Source organism: Falco naumanni, chromosome 8 (genome assembly GCF_017639655.2).
Source record: "Falco naumanni isolate bFalNau1 chromosome 8, bFalNau1.pat, whole genome shotgun sequence".
In the NCBI taxonomy this organism is placed as follows: domain Eukaryota; kingdom Metazoa; phylum Chordata; class Aves; order Falconiformes; family Falconidae; genus Falco; species Falco naumanni.
In genome coordinates, this window is record NC_054061.1 from 46034350 (window position 1) to 46058366 (window position 24017).

A 24017-nucleotide genomic window follows, 5' to 3' on the forward strand; every position below is an offset into this window, starting at 1 on the left:
CTATCTTAAGAAACTCTTACAGCCATGATCCTGCAATTAGATGTAGATACATCCCTGCGCCTGCGCATTTAATTGCAGGTTCAAGACCATAAATAGTAACTTAAAATAGGTCATTAGATATAAAAATGTAAAAACCAGGTATATAATCAAATCCTATCACAGCTAACAAGACTTTGTAAACAAACATCAAAAAGGCCAAATTAAATTGGATCTGGCCAAATCCAACTCTGTCTCATCCCTGTGACTGTCCAGGCTGCCAGGCAGAAAGAGGGTCTGCCCCCCCACACCCACTGACAGCAGAAAGCCCTATGCACACACACTTCAGTGCGGTCCAGACTCCCTTCAGCTAAATTCCCTACATTTTCAAGACTGACCTCATTCTAGCTGCAGAGCATACTTAGGATCATGTCTTCCATGCTAGAGAAACATTTTCTTAACCTACATGACTAGTTTTTTGGGTTTTGTGGTTTTGTTTTGTTTTGGTTTTTTTGTTTTGGTTTGGGTTTTTTTTTTGGGGTGGTGGGGTGGGTGGCAGGGGGAAGGGTTTTGAGCAACACCCTGTGAAGCACGACTGCTCATACAAGTTGACAAGGATCCCAAGGAGTCTGGCGAAGAAACAGAAACCGTTGGGGAGACAGAGCAGAAATTTTTCAGAGCTAGCTTTCAAAAGTCCAATTAACAAAGAACTGTCATTCAGCAATATTTCCAATCCATAATTACAATCTTCCTCTGATTTCCAAAGGCATTTTATATGCATTTAGACCTATTTTTAAAATGCACTCATACAATGAACTCTTTTCTCATATACAAAATTAAAGAGCTATTAAACGTATTAACCAATTGTCACAATGTTAGAAGACTTCACTCTCTCTTCTATCAGCGTAAGCCTTGCAGCTCTCTGTGGCGTCTCCTCTCAGCAAGGTTTGAAAGGACAGGCTTTGTGGTAAACTTGGAAGGCCAAATCTTCCCATTTCTCTTGAACCAGTGCGGAGAGCAAATTTTGGAGCTGATGCTCCGAATTTATGGTATTGCTCCCATTTGAACACACAAACCCCAGACCTCATTCACTACACCAAAGGGCTTTCACTTACCCACATTTTTGACCTCAGCTGCTCTACCGTAACGCAAGTCAAAGACAATCTCTCCGAGACTTGTGACCGAAGCCCCAGAAAGCTTTTTAAGTCAAACCCCATCATTTAACGGGTTCAACCAAAGAAACAACTGGAAAGCAGTCTGTGGAGCACTGGTGTTAGCGATACTTTACAGAAGGAGCCTGCAACTACAATAATGGCTGCATTTGCACCCAGACGGCTTTCTGAGGACTCTTCGCATATAGTCCCAGGTAGAGGGATAATCCAGGACACGGATGACAGGGTTGGTCCACATCAGAGTAGGAAAGAATTAGGTGACTAAAAGCATAACACTATTAAAGAAACAAGGAGATAGGGATAAAAATAAAAGATATTTTTATGCTGCTGAATTCTTCACTTCAGCTTTTCTTTGGAAGATTCTCCGCAGATAAAAACAAGGCCAGACACACTTTATCCTCGGGGACAAGATGTGATAACTATTGTTTAAAATAAGATTTGCTGAAGTGAAAAGGTTTAAGATGAACTCTTGGTCACCATGTAGTAGGCCTATGGCCTGCAGAAGCAGATGGGCCAAGTTAGGCATGCAAAGAAGGACCCAGGGGACTCCTGGCTACACAGTTTTCCCTGTTTTTTAAACAAAAAATAGATTGTACTTTATCATTCAAATAATACAGCCACTGCACCCAAAGTGAATGAAACAGTTTTGTTCCAGCTCTCATTAAATTCAAAGCTAGACCTCTCGTGGACCTCTCAGCGGGACAGGGCTGGACACGGTAAGCGTGATGCACGTATGTTGTGTATGGTCCACAACATGCCTTTCATGACAGCCTGCAGCATAAGCAAATAAAATTTATAGCTTTGAGCAACTATAGTTCGTAAGCTGAATCTATTACTTCTGTAATAGAGACTGAAGTTTGTTCCAGCTGACAAGCCAAAAGTGGAAATAAAGCAAAACAGACAACTTTCCAATGATGTGGACAGGAAAGCTGAGTTGAAGGAAACTTGAAAACAGACGTCGTCCAAGGATGGGCCAGAACCCATTTCACCTCGGTATAGGCGGAAGCGGGGGGGCACCTCTTTCTTTTCGGCCAGAGCCACCTAAAAAAGAACAAAATTTTTTGTGTTATTCCTCCTGGTGTCTTTTAAAGTGGGAGTTTACATCCAAGCCATTAACTCAGTAATTGGTGAAGATCCACTCATTTTCTTGCCTAGCCATTTTACTAAAAAATCCTTGTAGAGTTTCCAGTTAGTTTATTAAACAACATCAGAACGTCAAACGGTGTAAAATAAAGTTTTTAGCTAATGCTACCCCCAAATGTCTGGAAGGCATATGTATTTCAGTCCTTTGTCTCCTTCTCAAAACAGATTGATAGCTCTTCGTTAGCCTTACTATTTTGTGTGAACACACATCTTAGCATTACTTGCAACACATGCAAATTTCAATGAAAGTGGCAAGCTCTGAATACAGTGGCATTTCAAAGCTCTTCATGTTTTTCCCTATATGAAGATTTTCACTGCAAACTCAAGAAAGGAAACATAAAAATGCACATATTACTACTCTGCGTTTCTTTGTGGAGTAATACAAACAGGATGAAAGCTAACAGGGCAAATGAAGGGTCAGAGACTAACAGGAATTTCTGCTCCAAACCAAAACCTCATCATTTGGAAACGGGAAAGAGAGAGAAACATCTGAGTGTACAGATGATGACAGGATAACTGTGAGCCACCAATATCACTGGTTGTGAAAGAAGTAAAATGATTCTTGGGCGTATCAGGCAAAATACCACTACTGAAGACAGGAAACATTTATGTTGCTGTAGAAGACACAGTTGAGACCTAAACTGGAACAGCACGTAACACTGATTGGAAAAGACAAAATCAAACTGAAATGTATACAGAAGCAACCCTGACGATCAGAGAACACAGCTTGGAAGCAGAGTGTAGTACATCCTGATTTAATCAGCCCAGCAAAACAAAAGCTGAGGGGAGGATACGACTGTTGTCTTAAAAAATACTAGGGGTTTAATACAGCAAGGAGGGAGGATAACTAAACTCAAGGATGATGTTGGCACAAGAATAAATGAGTTGTGCGTTAATTTAGATGGAACTGAGGAGGAAGTCCTGGGGGATTCTGTGGTTCTGGCTGCCTGTAGCAGACGGGATGACTATAATGGCAGAGGTGGGCTCTTACAATATATGTTCTAACTTCAAAACCAAACAATTCTCCCCTCAAATACAAGTTTAAGAAGGCTTGTGCCCACAAACCTGCATTTAGCTTTTTCTGTCTGGTGGGGAAAGGTGATCAGGCTGTTAGTCTGAGCTGCTTCAAAACTTCAGCATCCAGTCTTTTCCCTATCCACACTGTTTTTAGGACGATACGCTGAAATTCCAACAGCAGAAGTGGAACAAACTTACCTCTGCTTTCATTTCTTGCTAGTTTACTGGGATAACTTCTGTTCATGGGTACATATGGCTCTGGAGGTGGCAAATCAGATATAGGATGAAAAGAAAATCTGCTTTCCCACTCATCTGAAAGAAATCACATGCAATTTACTCGTTAGTTTTGTGACATAGCTTCAGGAAAGTAAATTGACATTAAATCATGTTTAATACAAGTTTTATATTGCGAAATGCTTACATAGCTGAGTATTGAACCTACATCCTATTGAGAAGTTAGGGAAGAAGATGCTTTAAGTTAGTTTGAGAATGAAAATTCTTACTAACTGATCACTTTAGCCAATTTAATGCACAATCACAGATCAGGAAAATAGCTGTAATTCCACTGAAATAAGTGATATGTTTCCTTCCGTGTATAACAGAACTGCTTTTTTAACACAAACACACATATACATATATAATCATTACCAGAAATGCCTAGCGTCTCCTATTTCAGGACAGTATTTTGTTCCTGGGTATAGAATTTTCTTAATATTCATACTTTGTTGATATATGGAGCTCAAACGCATCATTAAAAGCACAATGACCTATAAGTGGTGGGTTTTCTCTCTTAGTTTTTATACAGGAAAAAGAAAATTTGGGACCATTATGAAAAACGTTATGACGACAGAGAAACTTGTATGTAGCTAGTATAAAAAAATGGAAAAATACATCAGTTGAAATTGTATCTCTTGAGACTACAGTGCCCTATCAATGTACTTACTGAGTCTAAAGAATAAAGCAAGCTGGTAAGTTTCTTACTGAAGTAACAGGAAATGTTTATGGAGCTCTGTTCTGCACATGAACTTGAACAAAGGCCCAAGGAAGAAAGTGTGGGCTATCTTAAACTTTGTCATTTCTTCACTTGGTTGCTTCAAGACTTTGCAACCATAACTTTCTTGCAATATTGTTATATTTTATTGCACAATGTAATGAACAGCTGAGTAAGTTTTGCCTGGCTGTTGTACACATGGTTATTTACTGGGATCCAGTTTTTCTACATTTACTCGCAATGGCTGCAATTAGAAACCCGTGTGTAAAGGAGCTGCAGGTTCTGAACCCTGCAAATGACTTGTGTAGGAAAAAACGTGCCTGAGACCCACCTGCCTTATCTGATGTGTGAAAGTGCTTCAAAAGCATGAGTTACTGTTTTACTTTCTGCTTGCTTTTCTAACCTTATAAACGTCAGAAATACCAATTTTGGCCTCCCATAATTAACTGAAAGATTCATCTGCCCTTTGTAAATAGAAAACAATTAAAACAAAAAGCACAATAAATCTTTAAGACACAGTGGTCTTGGACCTCACCTCTCCCATAAACACTAGCAAAAAGGGAGATACTTGACATTTTCAGCAGTGTTCTGATAATCTCTTCCCTCACCTGTTTTTCAGCTTTTGAGTCACCATCTAACTTGTTCTGACCTCCAAAAAGTCTTAGGATAGCTATGCTTTGAATTCATATTAAGAGTCAAACAATCTCCTTAGGCCTATTTCTGTATTGTAGCAAAGAAGAGCACAGTGAATACTTTTCCTCTTTTCAGGCTGTTTTTCAAAGGGTTATTTTGGAGACTGTATTCACAGTTTTGCAGTTCTGCTCTATGTATAGCATATTTACTCTGTTCTTACTTGGCAGGGTTAACCAAGACCCAAATGACACCTCTGCTGGTCAGAAATCAAAGGTCCGCACTAGAACCAAAGCCTCTATCCCAAACCTTTTTTGATGTATTGAGGCTAAAAGCTGCTATATGGTCTCTATGAAAGACAAACAACTGGGAGGGCGGCTTACCATCACCTGGATCCTGGAAGCCGTTTCTGAGAGCTGATGAAGGCGGTGGTGGTGGCGGTGGTGCTGCTGAGCCTGGCCGGTCAGGGGGAAGCGGCGGTCGTGGTCCACCCCTCTGGCTGTCCAGCCCTGCCCGGGAGGGCAGCTGGGGAGCAGCAGGCAAAGCCCTCGAAGTGCTTCCATTCCTGCTTATGGGAGGAGGTGGTGGGAGGGGTCCTGGAGCAAGACAAGAGGTAAACACACAAATGACATTTGCACTGATAAGCTGCTGCCTGCATCCCACAGCCTCCCACTAACAAACCAGAGAGGGTGCGTCAGCTTTGGACCCTCCACCCTGAGGGGGAATTGCCCTCAGCACCCACCTCCCTGCTCTCCAGGGCTCAGTTGGTGATTTGAAGAGTAGAGAACAGGGGAGTGTGGTATATCTAAGTATAAATACACGTCAATGCCCACATTTCCATTTCCCTCAGATACAGAAGCCTCTGTAGAGGTGCTGGTCCTTGAAGCCACTTTTAAACCACTCTGAATTATGCTGGCCACAACAAGCAGAAGTTACAGCTGGAATTCAGGGTACTGTGGCGGTCCGAACCATAGCCTATTTCCTTTCCATGTACCGTTGCAAGGCAAGAGGACATGTAGCAGAAGAGCTCTGCTACCCTCAGAGGCTCTTTCCCCATGGGAGTGCTTCTCTCTGGGTGTCACAGCTGAGGTCTGCAGTGCTGCACGGGAGAATTCAACCCAAGAGTGGTAGCGTTAAGCAGCACGGCATCAGCTCACTCATTTATAAACATGTGTGCTCTATGCCAGGTTTTTCAGTAGTTGGAGCATACCCACCTCCAGCTAAACTGGAAACAGACCTCACATGTAGACTGGCATTCCCACTGTCTATCTGAGTAACTGCTGCAGTGACCCAACAGGTCAAATATGAGGGCACTGCCCATGTAACACAGGACCAGGGCTGTCCCGAGGGCAGGGGAAGGGTGCTTCTCTGTGAGAAGTCAGTAAATAAAGGCAAGAAAGCTGCTGCTGCTGGGAAGAGAGGTACCCGTGGTTAGGACATGATGAGAAGCAAAGGGTGTGGAGGGCTATGCATGTTCAAAGGTCTCACCACCTCAGTTTGGCACACTTGGGCAACTGACAGTTGTGATCATTTTTATTACATGCTTCCTCGTCCTGATGAAATCTAGCTACAGACATGCATTTTGAACAAAGGAGCAGCAGATATTGTGTCTCCAGCAACATGCACCAAAACATGCTTCAAGAAACATGCTGTACTTTTTGTGGTCTTCTCCCCCTCTTTTTCTTACAAATCACTGAAGTTTGCCTTCAGGGAATGGTTTCTAAGAATGAGAAGCATTTAGCAACTTTCAGAATAGTTTTGCTTGCTCTCACTCTCTAAACCTACCTAATCACCATCATCTATATTGAACCGCTGCAGAATACGAGTACTTATGTTTGTAATTTATTGCTACAACTTCCTTCTACTTATTAAGCCAGCAGAAAGGTGGTGCAGAGTTCCTAAAACCATCTGCCTCTGAAAAGAGCCAACCAGGGATGCACTGGTGGAAGCAGAGGCCATCATGGAAGAAGTTCTTGGAAGTGTCTGAATAATTGCACATGCTCTCTGCAACTTAGATCCATGCTTCCAGTCAATCGTGACAAGATTTCTCTGATTTATTTACTACAGGCTGCGCTGGCATTATACTATCCTTTGGGCTGGCGACCAGCTCCACAAAGCATGGTTTCAGGGCCAGGTATTTTCTGTAGCCTCATGGCTGCTGCAGGTGCTGTGCTATAGGAGATCCAGGAGCTGGAAAGCAACGTGGATGGCTGTTGCCTGTGGGAGCTCCCACGACATCCATCCATCTTTATTGTCCAGGACCAGGCGAGTCTGAGATGATTCCGTATTTTTATTCCAAAGGATGAAGTGAAAGGCAACTCTGTGGAGCTTCCCAGCATTGCCTTCTGTGCAATGCTTCTCTCTTCCCGACATTACAGAGCCTGGCTGCTTGTGCCTAAATTCTCTCATCTCCAAAGGGAAAACCATCAGGTAGTAAGACAGCGAAGTTATGATGCGCAGCTCTTAAAAGTTATGAACAGTAGCTGTCACAGGGGACAATCCATATTTTGAAATAACTCAAAGCAGACAATTCTATTTTTAGCCTTATTTGAAATCTGCATATGGCAAGTAACAACAGTTAGTCACACTGCAAGGACTGCCATTATGTTTAACAGCTGCTGGCTAGGTTTTTTATTAAAATAATTTGCGCTTGGCTGTAAGCGTTCGTGCCTCCCAACACGCGGAAGGTCGGATCCTGCAAACCCCCGCTCAGGGGCGGGCTGCCGGTGACTCGGGAAGGCGAGTGCTGTCACCTGCCAGAACCCCATAAACCTGCTCCTTCCACCAGAGCCTGCGACCTCTGCGGCCGCGCCGCTCGTGGGGAACGTGCCCGAGACCCGCGGGCAGGAGTGGGGCCGCGCTGCGCCTCCGGCCACCGGGGCGCCCGCAGACCCCCCGTCCCGGCTGCAGCTGGGGGCTGCCGGGGCAGGACGGCCGCGGGGCGGCACTCCCCAGGGGCACGGCCGCACACCGAGAGCTCCCCCTTCCCGTCGGGAACCGCCGCCCCGTCCGACCGCGCCTCCTGACCCTCGCCCACCCCCTCCCCACACCTTCCAGCGCCGCCCCGGCTTCCCTACCTGAGCGGCTGGGGGGGTCTCTGACGGGCGGCGGGGGCCTCTCGCTGGGCGGGGGGGGGCAGGGGCCCGGAGCGCCCCCCCGCCGCCGGGCGCCGAGGAGGACCCCAGCGAGAGGTTCCGCTGGGGCAGCCGCGGCATCTCGTCGCTGCCGCCGGGGACGGGCGGGACGGGGGGCGGCCCCGGCCTGCTGGGGGGCGGCGGGGGCGCCGGGGCGCCGAGGCCGGGCCGGGGGACGGCGGGCACGGGCGGCTTGCTGTTCTGCGGCGGCGGCGGGGGCAGAGCCGCCTCCCGGGCGGCGGGCGGCCTGTGCCCGGCGGGGGGCGGCGGGGGCGGCGGCTTGTCCTCCGCCGGCCGGCCCGGGGTGGGGCGGCAGCGGCGGCCGGCCGGCGAAGGGCGGCGCGGCGCCGGGGCCGGGCTGCCGGAGGGACCCGGCCGACCCCGCGCTCCGGCTGCCCGGGAACGGCGGGGGGCGAGGGCCCCAGGCTGGGCTGCCGGCTCACGGCCGGCACCGGCGGCGACCCTCTGTTGTGCAGGCTGGAGGCGATGGGCCGGGGGGTGCTGGGCACCGGCGGCGGCACGGCCTCGGGCTTGGAGCCGACGTCGGGCCTCGGCGGCGGCATGCGGCTCCTCTGCGGCTCGGGCGCGGCGGTCCGCGGCCCCGCGGGCGGCCCCGGGAAGCGCGGCGGGCCGCTCGGCGGGGAGAAGGGCTTGGCGGCTGCGGAGCGGCCTCCGGGCGGCAGGACGGGCGGGCGGCCTCCCCCGGCATCTGCGGGCACAGGAGCGGGCATCAGTATCCAGCGGGCAGGGGCTTCGCCCGGCGCCATCCCAACGGGCCGCGTCCCGGGGTGCCGCCAACGCCAAGGGGGTCGGCCCCGCAGGGCCACGCCAGCCTTGGGGACTTGGCACCCAGGAACAGCCAGCGGCGACTTTGACAGCACCGGGGAGCCACTCCAGAGAGGCAGGCTACCTCCCCGCAGCGCTCGTCAGGGACAACTTGAGCGAGGCCAGAGTGGCCAAAAGGGAATGCAACTGGTGCAGCCACCGCGCAGCAAGCGGTAACGCAGGGGGGGAACAGTGAGGAGCAAGCATGTGATACCATCAACCTGAAAGCAAAGAAGTCTGGGCTTTCAAATGGTATCCAACAGTCTGGCAAAAGGCTCTTTCCAGCCCTTTCTAGTAGCTGTTACCTAGGGATGGGCTGGTGCAGGTGAGGAAGAAGGCAGCCAGTTGAGGAAGTGCTGTTCTGCGATGCCAGGAACTTTTGTATTAACACAAGTTCCCAAAGTAGACTGTGACACAGTATAAAATACAGCTCTGAGGACTGTTTTGCACAGATGAGCTGAAAAATTAGGTTGCTCTACAAAATATCTAAGGTTCATAACACCTTACAACCCCCACTGCCCAGTCCTACTTCAACAAGCGTGACACCATACATCCTTAACCTTACAAAACTCATTGGCCCCCAGTCTTCATTTCAAGGGACACGACGAGGCTTTGGGTAGCTGTTTTGCCAGCCAGAATAGTGCCTTCCCCAGACAAGCCTCCAACCGCAGTGTGTACACCAGTCAGCTGGGATGCCTCACACACTCCCTAAGTGGTAAATCACGCTGTTGTGGAGCTGACGCAGGTGTGCTTTCCATTTGGAAAGTAGATCCTCTTCCCTGGTGCACAAGGGAAAATTAAGCTGGAATCCTTTTATGTTCTCCTCTGGTCCTGCACACTCACAGCTAAGGCAGGACCTAGTCTGCCTGCCTGCCTGTACTTTGCAGGTAGCAATTCAACACTGCTGAGATCTTTAGTTTTCATCAATAACTAGGAGGATGGGTAGGAAGAACAGTCTCACTTTTCCCTCATAAAATGAGATTCAAACTGAAAATTACATTTCCTAAGAGCCTAAGAAATCTCAAGACTTTTTCAAACCCAGTAGATAATTTATTGCAGTGTTATGAACGTTTTAAGCAATGTCATTTACTTTTTCTTACCGGAACTGCAAAGTCTTTCTTACCGGCATCTCGACTCGCAGCAGATCTGAGCTTTGGCATTCCTGCTTGAAAAAGGCCTCCAAGGCCAGGTGGCCCACCACCACCGAAGCTTCCACCACTGCCGCCACCAAAACCGCTGCCGCTGCCACCTCCTCCAAAGCTACCACCACTACCTCCACCAGGTCCTTTGGGTTCTGTTGGGAAAAAAATCCCCCATGTTAGGCGAAGAAGCAAGACTGCTCCTGCAAAGTCATCTCACTAGAGCAATGCTTGCAGCTGGGGAAGCATGGACAAGCTTTCAAAACACACAAGTCCTTTTTCAGGCTGGATCATCACAGCTACCATTACCGCCACTATTGCACCATGGAAGAGGTGGTGCAATAAACACAGCCACTGTGTTTTATTAAGCCACTGCTTTCCTTTAGCCTGCTCCGGACTGGAAAGCAGAGCAACAGTCACTATGGAGAATTTGGAACTTAGCATGGATGGGACCTCTGAGGATATCACATTGTCTTTGTTAGCATCGTTGTAGCTGCTTCCCGTTTCTTCATACTTTTGCTCTCTTATCCTTCCCTTCCACTTTTCCGTAAGCAAACTGAGAGACAGGGTAATCTCATGGAAAACGAGGAAGGAAGAAGGAAGACAGGTGTCCTTCCTCATGGAGGTGTCTCTGGTGGTCACTTTTGGGATTGAATTCTGTCACTATTGATGATGTTGCAACATATCTACTTACTTAAAGCCTAGTGGGGAAAGAGATTCCATTTCTGATGGCTTCCCTGTAGGTCCAGAAATGCAGTGACAGGATCATTAGCTGCCGATTTTTCCAACAGGCAGGAATTATGTTATCAGCTGCTCCCCCCCTTCCTCTCCCATTTCTCTCTAATGTCAACGTTTCTGCTGTGAGAACACCAAGATGATGCTAAAAGTAAAATTAAAGTGTTTCGACAACTACAAATAAAGGGAAAAGCCCTGTTCAGAGCATCACTGAAAAATGAGCGGGCCCACAGGTTGGGATACCTGTGGACATCAGTTCTCAGATGACGGGCTACACGGCTGAGGACCAATTGCTTAATTTCTTGGAGGCTGAGGATCAATTGCTTAATTTCTTGGCATCTCCATTTCCACAACTTTGGGTGGATAAAAATTTCACTGACTTTAAAGTAATTACAACCTGTGGATGAAAAACACTTCTAATAATCTCACCCAGAAAAAAGGAGGAAGAATGTATTCATGGGTGAATGTTTCATATCATCCTTCTCTTTTCTTAAGCATGTTAGCTCAGTTCAGCTCTGACTCACACAGGGCGTGAACCTCTGGAGAAATGCTGCTACTACGGTTTAGTCTTTCATCATGATTTGTTAATTCATGTAAGCAAGATGATAGGCTGCATCATTTTTATCTTACTGTTTACCCCTCCTTTAATCTCCTCAATGCTTTTGTCCAGCTCATTACAATACCTAGAACATGTAACTTCGCTTTCGGAGATAATACTCGAGTGTTTAAAAACTAAGTACCTGGCTGACTTGTAGAACTGTATCTATTTTTTTAATTACTCTTATTTGGTCACACTCCTTTGGGCATTTCCTTCTTTCCTCATCGCGTTCCTATCACAGTCCAGCCTTTAATTGCATGGCCAGACCTGGACTGTGTTGTGTCACATTTGCTAATCAGTCTGTAGAAGTGTCTTCTCTCCTGAGGCAATAATCGCTGTTCCTCTGACACCGCAGGCCCTCCATCCTTGCTCCTCTGCTGTTTCTGTTCTGTCTTCCCAATACTTTTGCTACACAGGCTTTTCCAGCCCTCTCTTGCACCTGCCAAGATGCACAGTGTGACACAGCAGCAGCACAGCTGGACAGAGACCTTGTCTCCGTTCAGGTAAGTGGAGCCGCTGCCTCGTGCCACAGCATCTCCAGGTAGGCTGAGCGACAGGGCTTAGCCAAGAAGGTAGCACCCGAGTCACTCCAGGAGTGGCAACGCGGCATGCAGCAGTGACACACAGGCGGGGCTGTGGGTCCTGGCTCTGGTTTTGCTTTAGGCCGTACTGGGGCCATTAATAAGCCGATGGTGTCATGCCAGGGGTGCCTTTATTTTTATACTGTTTATGCAAAAGTAGAGTCTGAAATTCCACTTTATGGTCTGTGCTCTCCTCAGTCCTGACAGGGGTTTTGTTTGCCTCGTCTGCTGCAGCTCCTCAGCAGAGCTCCTAGTAGGGTTTGCACAGTTTTCTGATTTAAGCAAATGAGAAAATGAACTGCTTTATGAGAGTAAGCAAACAAATTAACACTCACATTTCATAAGCAGTACTTGATTTCTCAGCTGACTTAATCCATGATGAACAATTTATTTTTATGCATGCCAACTTCTGGCTTTTGATTTTACCTGCTTCTCCCATGACAGTTCATCTTATGATACATAAAATCATTTTTTACATTTAGATACGTAGAACCATTCACACATACAGAAACTCCAACATGCACAATCATACTTACTGTCTAGAATTGGAGCGCTTCTGTCATTAGTAACCGTCTTCTTCAGCTTTTTTCCTTTGGTAATATCAGATAGTAGAGCATTTCGCCCTGCTTGTTCTGACCTGCTTAGTGATGGCTTTTCAGTATTTGCCTGCAAAATAAAATCAAATAGGAGGAGGCAACATATACAAAGTTTTGCTCCAATATGGTAGTTACTTGAGACTTCAGTTTCTGTTTTAACAACACTGGAGTGTGTAGCATGCCATGTCTGGTTTTGTGAATGATGTTACAGGTAGCCGGTCTTGTTAATGACTTGAGGCCCCAAACACTGCTGCTATTCTAACCCATGCTGTTCACTGGAAACAGAACACTTATGTGAATTCACATTTTTTTAACTCAAGATTTAGAGTCTGATTTTTCAAAGCCAAGGCGCATCTGTGGCAAATTGCCATTTTTGAGAACAAACAAAACCAGACTAGACGCGTAACTTGATTACACAAAAAGGTGGACATTCTTGAAAGTTCTAGTGAAAACGCCTAATATGCAAATTCTGGATAAATCAGAAGAAAGATGGAGCTTTATCTACCGTTTTAGTTTCGATAGAAAAACTTCAAAATGGCAATCACCACTTAAATAATATAGACCTCTTAAAACAGGACCCAGTAAAACCTTTAGATGCGTGAGTTTGTCTCAATGGTTCTCTTTTCAGATTATGTTTTGGTGACAGTTTTTCAAGGAAAAACCCCAAAAAATCCAAACCAAAAAAGACTGCATACACATATATGTGTGTGCACACACACACATACAGACATATAATTATGTCTTCTAAGAAATGGTGATTTCTGAAAAACTTTCTAACTTATCGGATCAGTGTTATGGAAATTTCCTGAAAGGTGGTGAGAGTTGGCATGGAGGGACCAAGCACAGGGTCTTTTTCTCACCTGGGGTGGACAATGAGGGAAAGATTCTTCAGAAGCACAGCCCACCCTACCTGTGTATCAGGTAGGTTGTGATCACCTAGAGTTTTGCTATGAAAATACTGAGTACTTCACAACAGCATTTCAAGAAGCCTTTTCTTTCTTGTTAGTGAGGTGACGGACTGCTGGGGGGCAAACACAGCACAAGCTCTATTCCAGTTTAGCCTGACTTAAAGTCAGGTTTGATGTAGTCTCCCCCACCATGCTGTGCCAGCAGGGCATCCTGTGCTCTGACACCACAGGCTGGCTGAGGGAGCTGTGCTGGCTAAGAACTACTCGTACCAAACTGAAACAACAGGATTGATTTTTTTCCAGCTCAGGTCATGTATGTACTAGAGTAGAATGAGGGAGAAGGTGGGAATATGTGGCTGGAGAAAGCCAAGTGGAGGGCAAGACTTCAATTGCCCTGACTTAGACAAGCTGTTGAGGAGCTGTGCCTCTCCACCCAGGATCCCTACACCAGATCAAACCACCAGTGTGGGATGAAGAGGAGGATGGAGAGTCAATGTGACTAGTGAAATCCGTACGCGCACTGCAAGGGAGTGGAAGTGATGGTCCCTCTTGCAGGATCAATCATCAACCGTAAACAAAATGTCAGAGAGATTTTCCCAAATACCAACGCATACCCTCATCCACACCTCAATGCCTCTGGACATCGTGTTCCACACGAAATCAGTGACAGAGGACAGTGTATATGGTGCATTTACCTCCTGTAAAACTTACCAAGGCCAGTGTCGGGGGCGGAGGGGGAGCTGGAGGGGGAGGCACAGGCATGGTGGAAGGCTGAGCTCTGTCTGATCTTGCTAAGAAACCTGCACAGCAAAACACAGAAACACATAAGGCTCAGAAATTAATAAATCTTAATAAATCTCTACTCAGTTAAAAAACATCCTTGCAGCTAACAGGTGTATCTGCTACATTTTCTAAGTCTAACCTGTAAAAAGTGCTTCATGTTTCATTATATGGAAACCAGCTGCATCCTTAAATGGGGGCTTCCTACATGATCTCATTGCCATACAAACTCACAGACATACACATCCAGTTTTGCACACATACATAATCCATGCATTGCTATGGCAATGCACAAAAATGCAGTAACAAAACTGAACTCTAATCCAAAGATTTTGTTCCTGTGGAGGTACTTCAGGATAATCCCGCAGCTATACCCATCAATCCTTTCTTAAAGAAAGCATCATCTCTTTAAGATCATACTCAGAAAAACAAGTTGACCTTTTAAAGCCCTTAAATTGCTGGAGGATTCCCCCCTGCCCCTCTACACACACTGTTATGGGTAGGGCAGAACAGTAGGGCTCTCGGAAAAACTCATGCTTCTTCCTTTCTCCCTGCTTGCTCTGAAGGCTCCAGGCTCCAACATCACCTCTGAACGCACCTTCCTCCTCCTCAGGAGCAGCACACAGAGTCATTCTATGTGCAGTTTCCCAGAAGAGGAAGAGCAAACAGGCAGCCTGGCAGAGGAAAAGCCTGGCTGCCACAGCTCAGCCTTCCTGAGCTTCCCTGCCGGGGACCAGGCTCCCGCTTTTCCCTACCCTAAACAGAACTTCCAACTTAGGGCAAGCCTAAGAGGCTCCCACCTGAGATGCAGAACTTCTTCGCAATGAAAATATTAAATAAAAAAAAACTAGAAAGGACAAGCACCGAGGAATTCTTTTCAAGTCAAAAGGGCTTTTTGTGGCATTTTGGCACACCGTGCGCTGGCTGGTGCCTATCAGAGGCTCCAGGGCTTTTCTAATGGTGCTATGGCATTTTGGCACGTGCTTTGCTCTTGCCCATCCACCTGAGCCAGCTTTAGTAACAGTGATTTGCCACCATTCATATAATGCTTGCACAAGACGGGTGAACACGGTGGGAGCAGGAACCAGGGTTATTCTCCAGACAACCCCAGGCTGATGGCTGAGGTCCCCAGGGCAGTTATTTACAAGAATACACGGCTCTCGCTTTGTGAAGCCACTTCACTGTTTTTGATGAAACCAAAGATAACGAAGAGCACAGTATCTACTAGATCAACTTCATGCTAGGTACTGTACCCTTTACAGTTTAAATAAGCATTAGGAAAATGTTCTGAATGGAACAAAATGGCATTTGCAGTGAGTCACCACCGACAAAGTCTGTAATGGCTCTGAGATGACCCATGATACGTGTGTGAGAAAAAAACACATTAGAAGTACAGATTTATCTCATCAGATGCTCATGCTTCAAAAGAATTACAGCTATAACCACCACCCTCCCCCACAGAAAATAAAAATTGCTGATCTGCCTTTCACAGAAGAAAGCTTTTCTGAAATAAGACTTTAATGGATTTATCTAAAATCTTTAGGGGAGAAAAGGGCTTGGAAAGGAGCCTGACGTATCACCCCTGCCTCTGGCTGTCTATCTAGAAAAAACCACGGAGTTCAAAGTGTCATGAGGCACCACCACAGCCTCTGGTGTTTGTAGGTTTTCTTCTGTGCTGCAGAAACTGTTTCTCTTTCCGGTTGCTGCAAAAGAGCAAGCAGAGCAGGGGGGAAGCTGGCGGACGGACAGACTTACTGACAAAGAGGAAACTGCGAAGCCAAGCCTACGCAGTGCTGTGCAAACACACACATTCTTGAAGTCCTGCAAACAGGCAGGCGTGCTCTCATCGGCCCTGCGGTGCGTTACTGCGCATCTTACGGTGTCTCCAGAGAAGCACCAGCTTCTGCCTGAATCGTTATATTCCTGTCCTCCATATTTCTAGCCTTCAGTCGTTACACAAAATGCTGCCTTATCCTTTCCTGATCTGCTTATCCTAAATGCAATATTTGAAATCTGAAGCCTATTAAAAGCACCAAGACTAATGCTGCTTTGTTCTTCAACTTCCTGTTTAAAAAATATAGTCAACAGGAAAATTATTTCTTACAGCAGACCACAACCATCCTGTTTCTTAACACAGTCTTTTCACAGCTGCAGTTGTCTCTAGCATAACTGTGCCATTAAGCTGTTTCACCAAGATTTTAACTCTTTCAACTGATTAAAAACAGAAAGAGAAATTCTGCTCCCTGCACTGCTTTGATAAGAGGCCAAAGCAAACTGGATAATGCGCCATGAGTCTCCTCAGCACTCCATGTGCCACAGGAAAGTTTCTGGAGCAGGCAGAATAAAGTTTGGTTTGATATCAGACTTTTAAATTAATTCCTTAAGGCAGCTCAGATCTGAATGCAGGGAGACAGCTGGTCTATGAAGTGTTTTCTCCAAAAAGCAGTATTTTTGCAAATGCTGTAACTTGTCTACCTCCCTCCTGTCAGTTAAGTGATTGCCTTCTGCATGCTTGTGCTAGTCTGTTCTACTTTTTTTTTTTTTTTTTTTTTTTCTTCATTTTAACCGGGTTGGTTTAGATCAGCTTCTTAAAGAATTGATGGGAACAGAGAGGAAGCAAGGTAATACTCAAAACTTGAGTTTTCCAATGGGAAGCCGCGACCCACGGACACATTCAGCCTCTCCAAATCCTCCCTGCACACACTATTTGCAAGGAGGTAAGGGAGAGAAAGGCACTGGGTGCCCCCTCTTTCCCTATCCCATCTTCCAGAAGGATGGCATCCTCTGATGTACTTGTAGTCACCAGCTGCACACTAGCTAGTCACCTCTTCTGGTGCTGAAGGGCTTTCTCAGCAGGACAGGAGTGGAAATTAGGTACACAGCTGCACACTGGTGAGCTCAGCATTTAGCTACTGTTGAACAAGCCCTAGAGCCCCCAGGGCAGTTACTAGGATGGTCTAGAAAATGGCATTGGAAGCGACACAGAAGCTCAGGACAAGCCTCTGGAATAGGCCAAACTCAGTCAGAACTGGCTTGAAGCTTAATGCAAGCATCTTGTAGTTGTCTACTCATGATGTTGTAGAGCACACACATCCTTTAGGAGCCATCAGAAAAGGGATCATAGAGCATGACCCAGAAACTGCATGGCCACACATAAAAGTATAATGCATACATTTATAGAGCCCATAAAACACCCCAGTTTGTCAAATTTTAGCTTAAAAACTAAGTTATGACACTGCTTCGCTCTCAGTTTTTTCACACTGACTCTGCTCCTGCTGCTGAGAAATAGAATTGCAGAAAGTCAAGCTGAAACTTTGCAGCAAGAAACAGCACCTCTGTTTTGAAGCTCTGACTCACCCTTGCTCTTTGGTTCTTAGATTTTGTACAATTTATTCCTCTGAGTTTTTGTAAGCAAAAAAAATGGTGGTCTCTGGATTTTTAAAATTTGATCACTATAAGCCTGTAAGAAGAATATTAATGCATTGAAGAGATGCAGTGACCTGAGGCTCGCCCACGCAGCACAGCGCAGTGCTGGGACTGACCCTTAGGATGAGCAGCACCTCTTGGGCTACAGAAGCAAAGCAGCTGAGTCAGCACAACGCTAAACTTGAATTCTGCAGTTGCTTTATTACTAATTCACAGGACCGCTGTTTTGCACAGAGCATAAAAATGTCCCAAGATGTTAAGCATAGCTCTGCAATTAGAGGAGAGCTTTGGTTACTGTCCTACACTCCAGCAACACACTCAGTTCATTATTTGCTCTTAGTTAATGGGAAAGAGCTGGATTTAAGAAATGGACGTTTTGTTTGATTGCTAACAGCTGACACTATAAAATACCTGAAATAGTAACCGATCCACCCAGTAATAAATTTTACCTACCAAACCTGTTAACAACCAGGTCGCTTATTACACTTGATGCTGCAAGGTGCTGAAAAGGAACCAGTTCCGAAAGACCAAGGCTGAAGGCATAGTGGTTACTTTGAAACCAAGGACACATGTCCTTGGTGCATTTTCTAGGCAGTAGTGTAAATTACCTCAGCTTTTAAGCAGCTATATGGAAATGTTATACCTAGATGAGCACTGGTGGTGCTGCAGAAAGGATTACAGTAACCAACCCTCACACGTACGCCACAGCACTGGCCCCTGAGCCCCACGCACAAAGGTCTGTATTGTCAGCACGAGAGAAGGATTTCCACAGCTGGCAGCAGCAGCTGCTCTCCCACTGCGAGGCAGGCGCCAGCAGCACCATGCACTCTGCCGTTCCCCCCAGGGGTCCAGCCCTGATCGGGGCTGCCATCCCTATGAGTAGACACCCCACTGCAGCCCCCCTCGCACTCGCTCTGCTCTGCCTCAGCTACAACCCCGGTGCCAGACCGCGGCAATCTTCTCAAGAGGGGTGTGTGCACAGCCTGCATCTGCTGCCTTTTAAGAAAGCCACCCCAGCCGCGAGCAAACGAGATGCCCCAGAGCCGCCTGCCTAATCCCAGGTAAATCGTACGATCAGAGCTGCAGAAGGAAGCTCTGATTTCTGCAAGCTACCAGGCACACCTGGCAGTCACTATCTGAAATGGTATTAAAATATTAGGATATGCAATACATCCTGATATAAACTAATTTCATTTAACAACCAAAACAGAGCAGAGAGAAAGTATATGTTGCATTCTGCAGAGAGCCCTTTGCTCCGGGAAGTAATCCATGAAGAGCAGCAAGCAAAAGTGGTACCAAACTGAATCCCCTGAAACACAAATTCTGAGCATTTCAGATTTAGTTTGGTACTTCAGAAATAATTTCAGGAACATTACAAATGCAAAAAAGAAATGTGACATTTAATGTGGGATGGACAGTGTGAACAACTTGCATCTAGTCAGCCATTTTGAGAGGCTTCAAGGCAGCCCCTCTTAAACGTTTTGAGTCAGAGGCAGACAGACAGCTCACTGTGGTTAATCATTTCCTGCATGATTAATTTCCAAGCAAAAAAAAGCGGAAGGAACAAACAACTGTAGAAATAAAATAGAATTGATAGAACTTCAGGGGAAAAAAAAAAACCCAAAATAATCAATTAAAATGCTGATTGGCCCTCTACGCAAAAGGCCCTGACTTCCAACCCAGTATTGATTTGGTTCTTTCATTACCAGAAAGGAATGCATTTGAAAGAAGGGAAAATATTTAAAAATCTGAATTTGAAGAAATTGGGCTAGGTTACCAAGCACTGTACTAAAGTAGCTCTCAAAACAAAAAGGACAACTAAGAGTAAACACATTACAAAGCAGTTGGAAAATTGTTTAAAATCAGTTTCGTACAGACCACAGGTTTTTTTCATGAGCCATTTTTTAACAGAGTATAGGACTATTAAGCTATTTTGATAAAAAATGTTACCGTGATGTCATGAAATTTGTTCAAGTCCCCTTGCTCCCGCTTTCCTTGGTGGACCCGAGTCATTAGTAACGCTACACATCCCACATTCCACCACCGTATCCTCCAAAGGCCAGAGGGGCTGCCTGCGTTAAGGAGTCAGTGCAGGAGTGCGGCAAGGCGTGGATGAGAGCTTTAGAGCATGTGAAGACGCTCCTCCCATGCAACACCATGTCAATAAATCCCATCTGAAAAAATAATGTATTTTTCTTCTTCTCTTTTTATTGAGGTTTCTAAATATGTAGAAACCTATAAATAAACAGATAGATAGATGGATGATTTTAAGCCCCTAAAGAATTCAACAAGGGCACCAAAACAAGCACAGTATAGCATGAAGCTACCTGTATACATATATATAAATATATATGCCTCAGTCATTCACACATAGAGGAGTGAAAAGCCTGAAAGGTGCTGAATTGGCCTGGTACAAGTTTTAATGGAGACACAGTGGGGCCACTGTGTAATCACCGGAAAGTCTGGACTCTCCTCCTTCTAACTGGGATAAACCTTTCAAAGCTGACAAGCTCTGGAGGAAGAAAGTGACACCTAAAATGTTACTCTCAGTATTTTTGAGTCCTTTCACACCAGCGACTGGTCTTTTAAGGATGGTTTCTGGCTGAAACGACACTCCTTTAGTGCACAGTTACAAGATTCCGTGGCCTGAGAAAGGACATCACAAGGGTGTGGGAATGCAAATTGTCCTGTCCTGTCCAGAGGAAGCTGTGGTAGCAAAAGGAGGCACTAACATTTCACTGAAAACACAAGCTTAAAACCACTTGCAGAGAACCAGACAGCCCAAAGAGAGACCAACAGAGAAGTTACTTTGGATGCATGAAACCCAGGGAAATTCTGGGGAGCTGCGGATGCCAGAGAGAGGAAGCCAACTTTATTTGGGACTTTACGCATTTCAGAAAAACTCTCCCCAGTGCTTGAAATGAGTGGTACAAGTACGACACTCCATCCAGACCAAGAAGTACCATCCCCTATGCAAAATGCCAGGGCAGAGAACGTGGCCAGTACCAGCAGCGCCATAGAGCTCTTGCCCTGACACTTCTCTTTCCACAGAGGGCCCTCGGAGGGGTGGTGGGTGGTAGGCTTCACTGACGGGCACATGTGTAAAGTGGATGAGGTCTGCATGGCCCCAGGACAGGACAGCCCATCCTGAATGACACACAGGAGCTGGCAATAACAGGAAGATCTGCCACAGGGAACTGCACCTTTACAAACCCAGCAGTGACTGACTTATGGGATGTAACGCCATCCTGCTGCAGTCGGGGGCCAAAAAGGAGAGAAGAGGGAAGCAAGAGCCTGGAGGCCTCTGGTAGGACTGCATGGGGCATTTCTTGGGGAAGAAACACATCAAGCCAGTATCACAGTGAGCACTTTTTCAGCCCTACTTAGGCTGCAGAGAGATGATACATTTTTTGTTTTGTTTTAGACATACCCTTTTCAATCAATGGCAGAGTTCTAATCTTTTAGCTCAGTTACGCTGTTGTAAGAGGTATGTGAAAGGTGCAGGTTCTGGGAGGCTAGTGAGGAGCAGTAAGATAAATAACCACAATAGCAAACAAAGCACAAGACTAGTTAGAAATAAATATGAGAGGATGCTGTGAAGTGATTTCACGTCTCTGCACGTTATCCCAGGCACCTGTGCCCTGCCAACCCTACGGCATCCCCATCTTCCTCCATCCCTCACCCCCACCTCTCTCATCCCCAAGCGCCCAGCCAAGTGCAGTGACCCCGCAGGCAGCACTGCCTGCAGTTCACACTGGGCAATTCCCCAGAGTCTTAGGACCCCCTAAACACTTTCCATCTACTTCTTACCATCACAGGAAAACAGTAATAAAGCAGGTTACTGTGGGGTGTCAGTGACAAGCGAACTATCAGACCACTGAGCCAGCACACAACCATGGGCTGCCAAGAGCAGTAAACAGTCAGGTGCACTCATGGTCCACGGCAAGCTGCATCCAGCAAACCTCATCTGTCAAAGGCAACCAGGAGTTATATGGTGAAAATCCAGTGGTGTTGCATCCATGGAAAATTACAGCTAAGAAATAGGCCACTGTGGTGTCAGAATGTTGTTTTAATCCAAGTATTTAAAGAAGTTTTTCTCTTTTCAGTGACATATTTTTCAAGATATGTAGAGGATCATAGGCAACGGCTAGCTTCAGAGGACTGCCTCCACCCGCCAGTACAGTCACTATTTGGAAGCAGCAGCAAAGCTTTGGATCAGTTTAAGTGTTTGAATATTGACTTGAGAAAAGCTGATAATATGAGAGCAAATGCACTGTCGCAGAAAGCATCGCTCTGACTCACTGAAAACAGCTTCCATCCAATCCATGCTCCTGTAATTTCTTTCAGAGGAGATGTACAAAAATTTTCCTGTCTGCTCAGACTGAGTCTCCTCAGCCCCCGCCACAGCATCCCTGCCCTGGGAGCGGGACCTCAGCCCTGCAAATGGCGCCTGGAGCAAAGCCCCCGCACCAGCCACCGCGGGAGGGAGTCTCGCCGGTGTTTTAAACCCAGCACGTGTGTGTCATTCCTCAGCAGGAGGTCAGGGCCAAAGGCAGAAGAGACATCTACAGTTACTGGGCTGTATCCCAGCCCTCAGGACAGGAGAACTCAACTGGAGACATTGCAACCTCCTGCAGCTCCTTCCCAGCTCCTGCCTCCCTGCCAGAAAAGGACAAATCCTTCCCGCAACCCCTCCACAAAGCAAAGCCCCACAGCAAAGAGCTTTGCTCGCTCTCTGGCAGGCAGAAGTGATGGTTAAGGACTGAGCCGTTTGTGCTTGAGCTCTTACTTCAGCTGTCTGGAGCACAGCTGCCTGCAATATTCAATCACCTACCATCTAAGGCAGCCTTTAGTCAACCCAAGTATTTGAAACAACGCACAAGGCTGTGTTATCCCAGGCATGCTGCCCAACGCAGCCAACACGGGATTCACCCAGGCTGGAGGCAACCTCAGCATGCAGCCCTAAAGAAAGGGACCCTTGTGGTGGTGCTCTGGAACGGCTGTAGGGACGACATCTCCACATAGGGACAATATACCCAGGGCAATGAGGACCTGATGTCTCTCTCCATCTTATTGCCTTGCCTGTTCCTCCTTGTGAACATGCTGTGTCCACAAAATACTGCTGCTAGTACACAGCCCAAGAGCTTCTCGCCATGGGGCTGCTTTTTCCAGTGCCTCATTACTGCAGAGGTGGTCACTCGGAGTCAAGTGGCTGTTCAGCACCATGCGCTTCACCACACAGCTTTCTTCCCAAAACCTGAGCCGCCTGAAGCTCTAGGAGCTGCTAGTGGGGTGAACAGGCTAGTTCAGAAATTAAGGATTTCTAAGTATTGCCTTCATCAGTCCTAAATCAGAACAAAAAGCGTTCGTTAACTTGGAAGAAGTCCCCAAGAACAGACCTTCTCCCACCAGCTTGTCTTCACCACACAGCATGGCTCCGCTCTCCGGCTGGACCGGGTCACTCCTGGCAGGCAGCCAGCCCAGGGAGCCGGGCGGAGGGCAGCAAGGGATGCTTCCTGCACCTGGTCACCCACAGGCGGAAAGGCACGGGCTGGCCCTCAGAGCCCCTAGCTTGTTACCATGGGAAAAAAACTGTTGCCCATGTTAGTGTCCCCTGCCTGTTGCCTTTCCACCTATTGCTCCATATTTTTTGTTCTGTTTTTAGGATGTTACAGGTCTGACCCCTTGTTTGCTTTGTGTAGTAAGAAAGCAATCCTGCCACTTGGATCAAATTGACAGAAGTCTGGAGATTTTTTTCCTCTTCTGTTCACTGTTTTATGGCATAACAGGCCAAAAAGTATCAGAAATTAGTCTGAATAGCTTTTTTTGGTCACTTGAGCGGTTACAACTTTCAGCCAGTGTGGAAAGAAGTCATAGGAACCAAATCTGGTGAGCAAGCCCTGGGATTTTGCTAGTGGACTTCTGCTGACCACAGTTGCTAACTGGCGTGCTGTGCATCCCCTTCACAGCAGAGGGGCTTCTCTCTGCAAACCCTGAGGCTGGGATGAAAAGAGCCTGTTTGGAGCCACAGGTTACACTGTGGGAGCTCTGGGACACTCCACACTACCTCCTCTCCATGCCCAGGGCACTAAATTAATAATGTTATGGCCTGTGTAACGCCATTGCTGAAGCTGTCTTCATTCACCCTTCTCTTCTGACCAACAGGATGACATGAAGCTGCAGTTGAAAGCATTTTACTATAATGAAGGCATACAGCAAAGGATCAAGGATGTCACACACTGCCAGATGATTTTACTTCTCAGTAGGCATAGGTTTAGAATTCAATTGGCTTCAGCATTCAAATAGACTTTTTTAACGTAAAATGTTTTCTTCATCACAATCAACTAAGTCTTACTAAACCCGCAG

The 24017-nt window shown here is 46.6% G+C and overlaps 1 protein-coding gene across 1 annotated transcript in view; it reads right to left on the reverse strand.

Moving 5' to 3' along the window:
* Nucleotides 1–465: 465 nt before the first annotated feature.
* Nucleotides 466–24017, reverse strand: part of WIPF1 (WAS/WASL interacting protein family member 1) — a 53739-nt gene continuing 30187 nt past the window's right edge. The window contains 10 exon segments of the mRNA XM_040603511.1: nt 466–2189; nt 3507–3620; nt 5313–5525; nt 8007–8093; nt 8096–8372; nt 8374–8475; nt 8477–8772; nt 10012–10182; nt 12478–12607; nt 14157–14245. Coding sequence (XP_040459445.1) covers nt 2134–2189; nt 3507–3620; nt 5313–5525; nt 8007–8093; nt 8096–8372; nt 8374–8475; nt 8477–8772; nt 10012–10182; nt 12478–12607; nt 14157–14207 — 1497 coding nt within the window. The 5' untranslated portion in view covers nt 14208–14245 and the 3' untranslated portion in view covers nt 466–2133.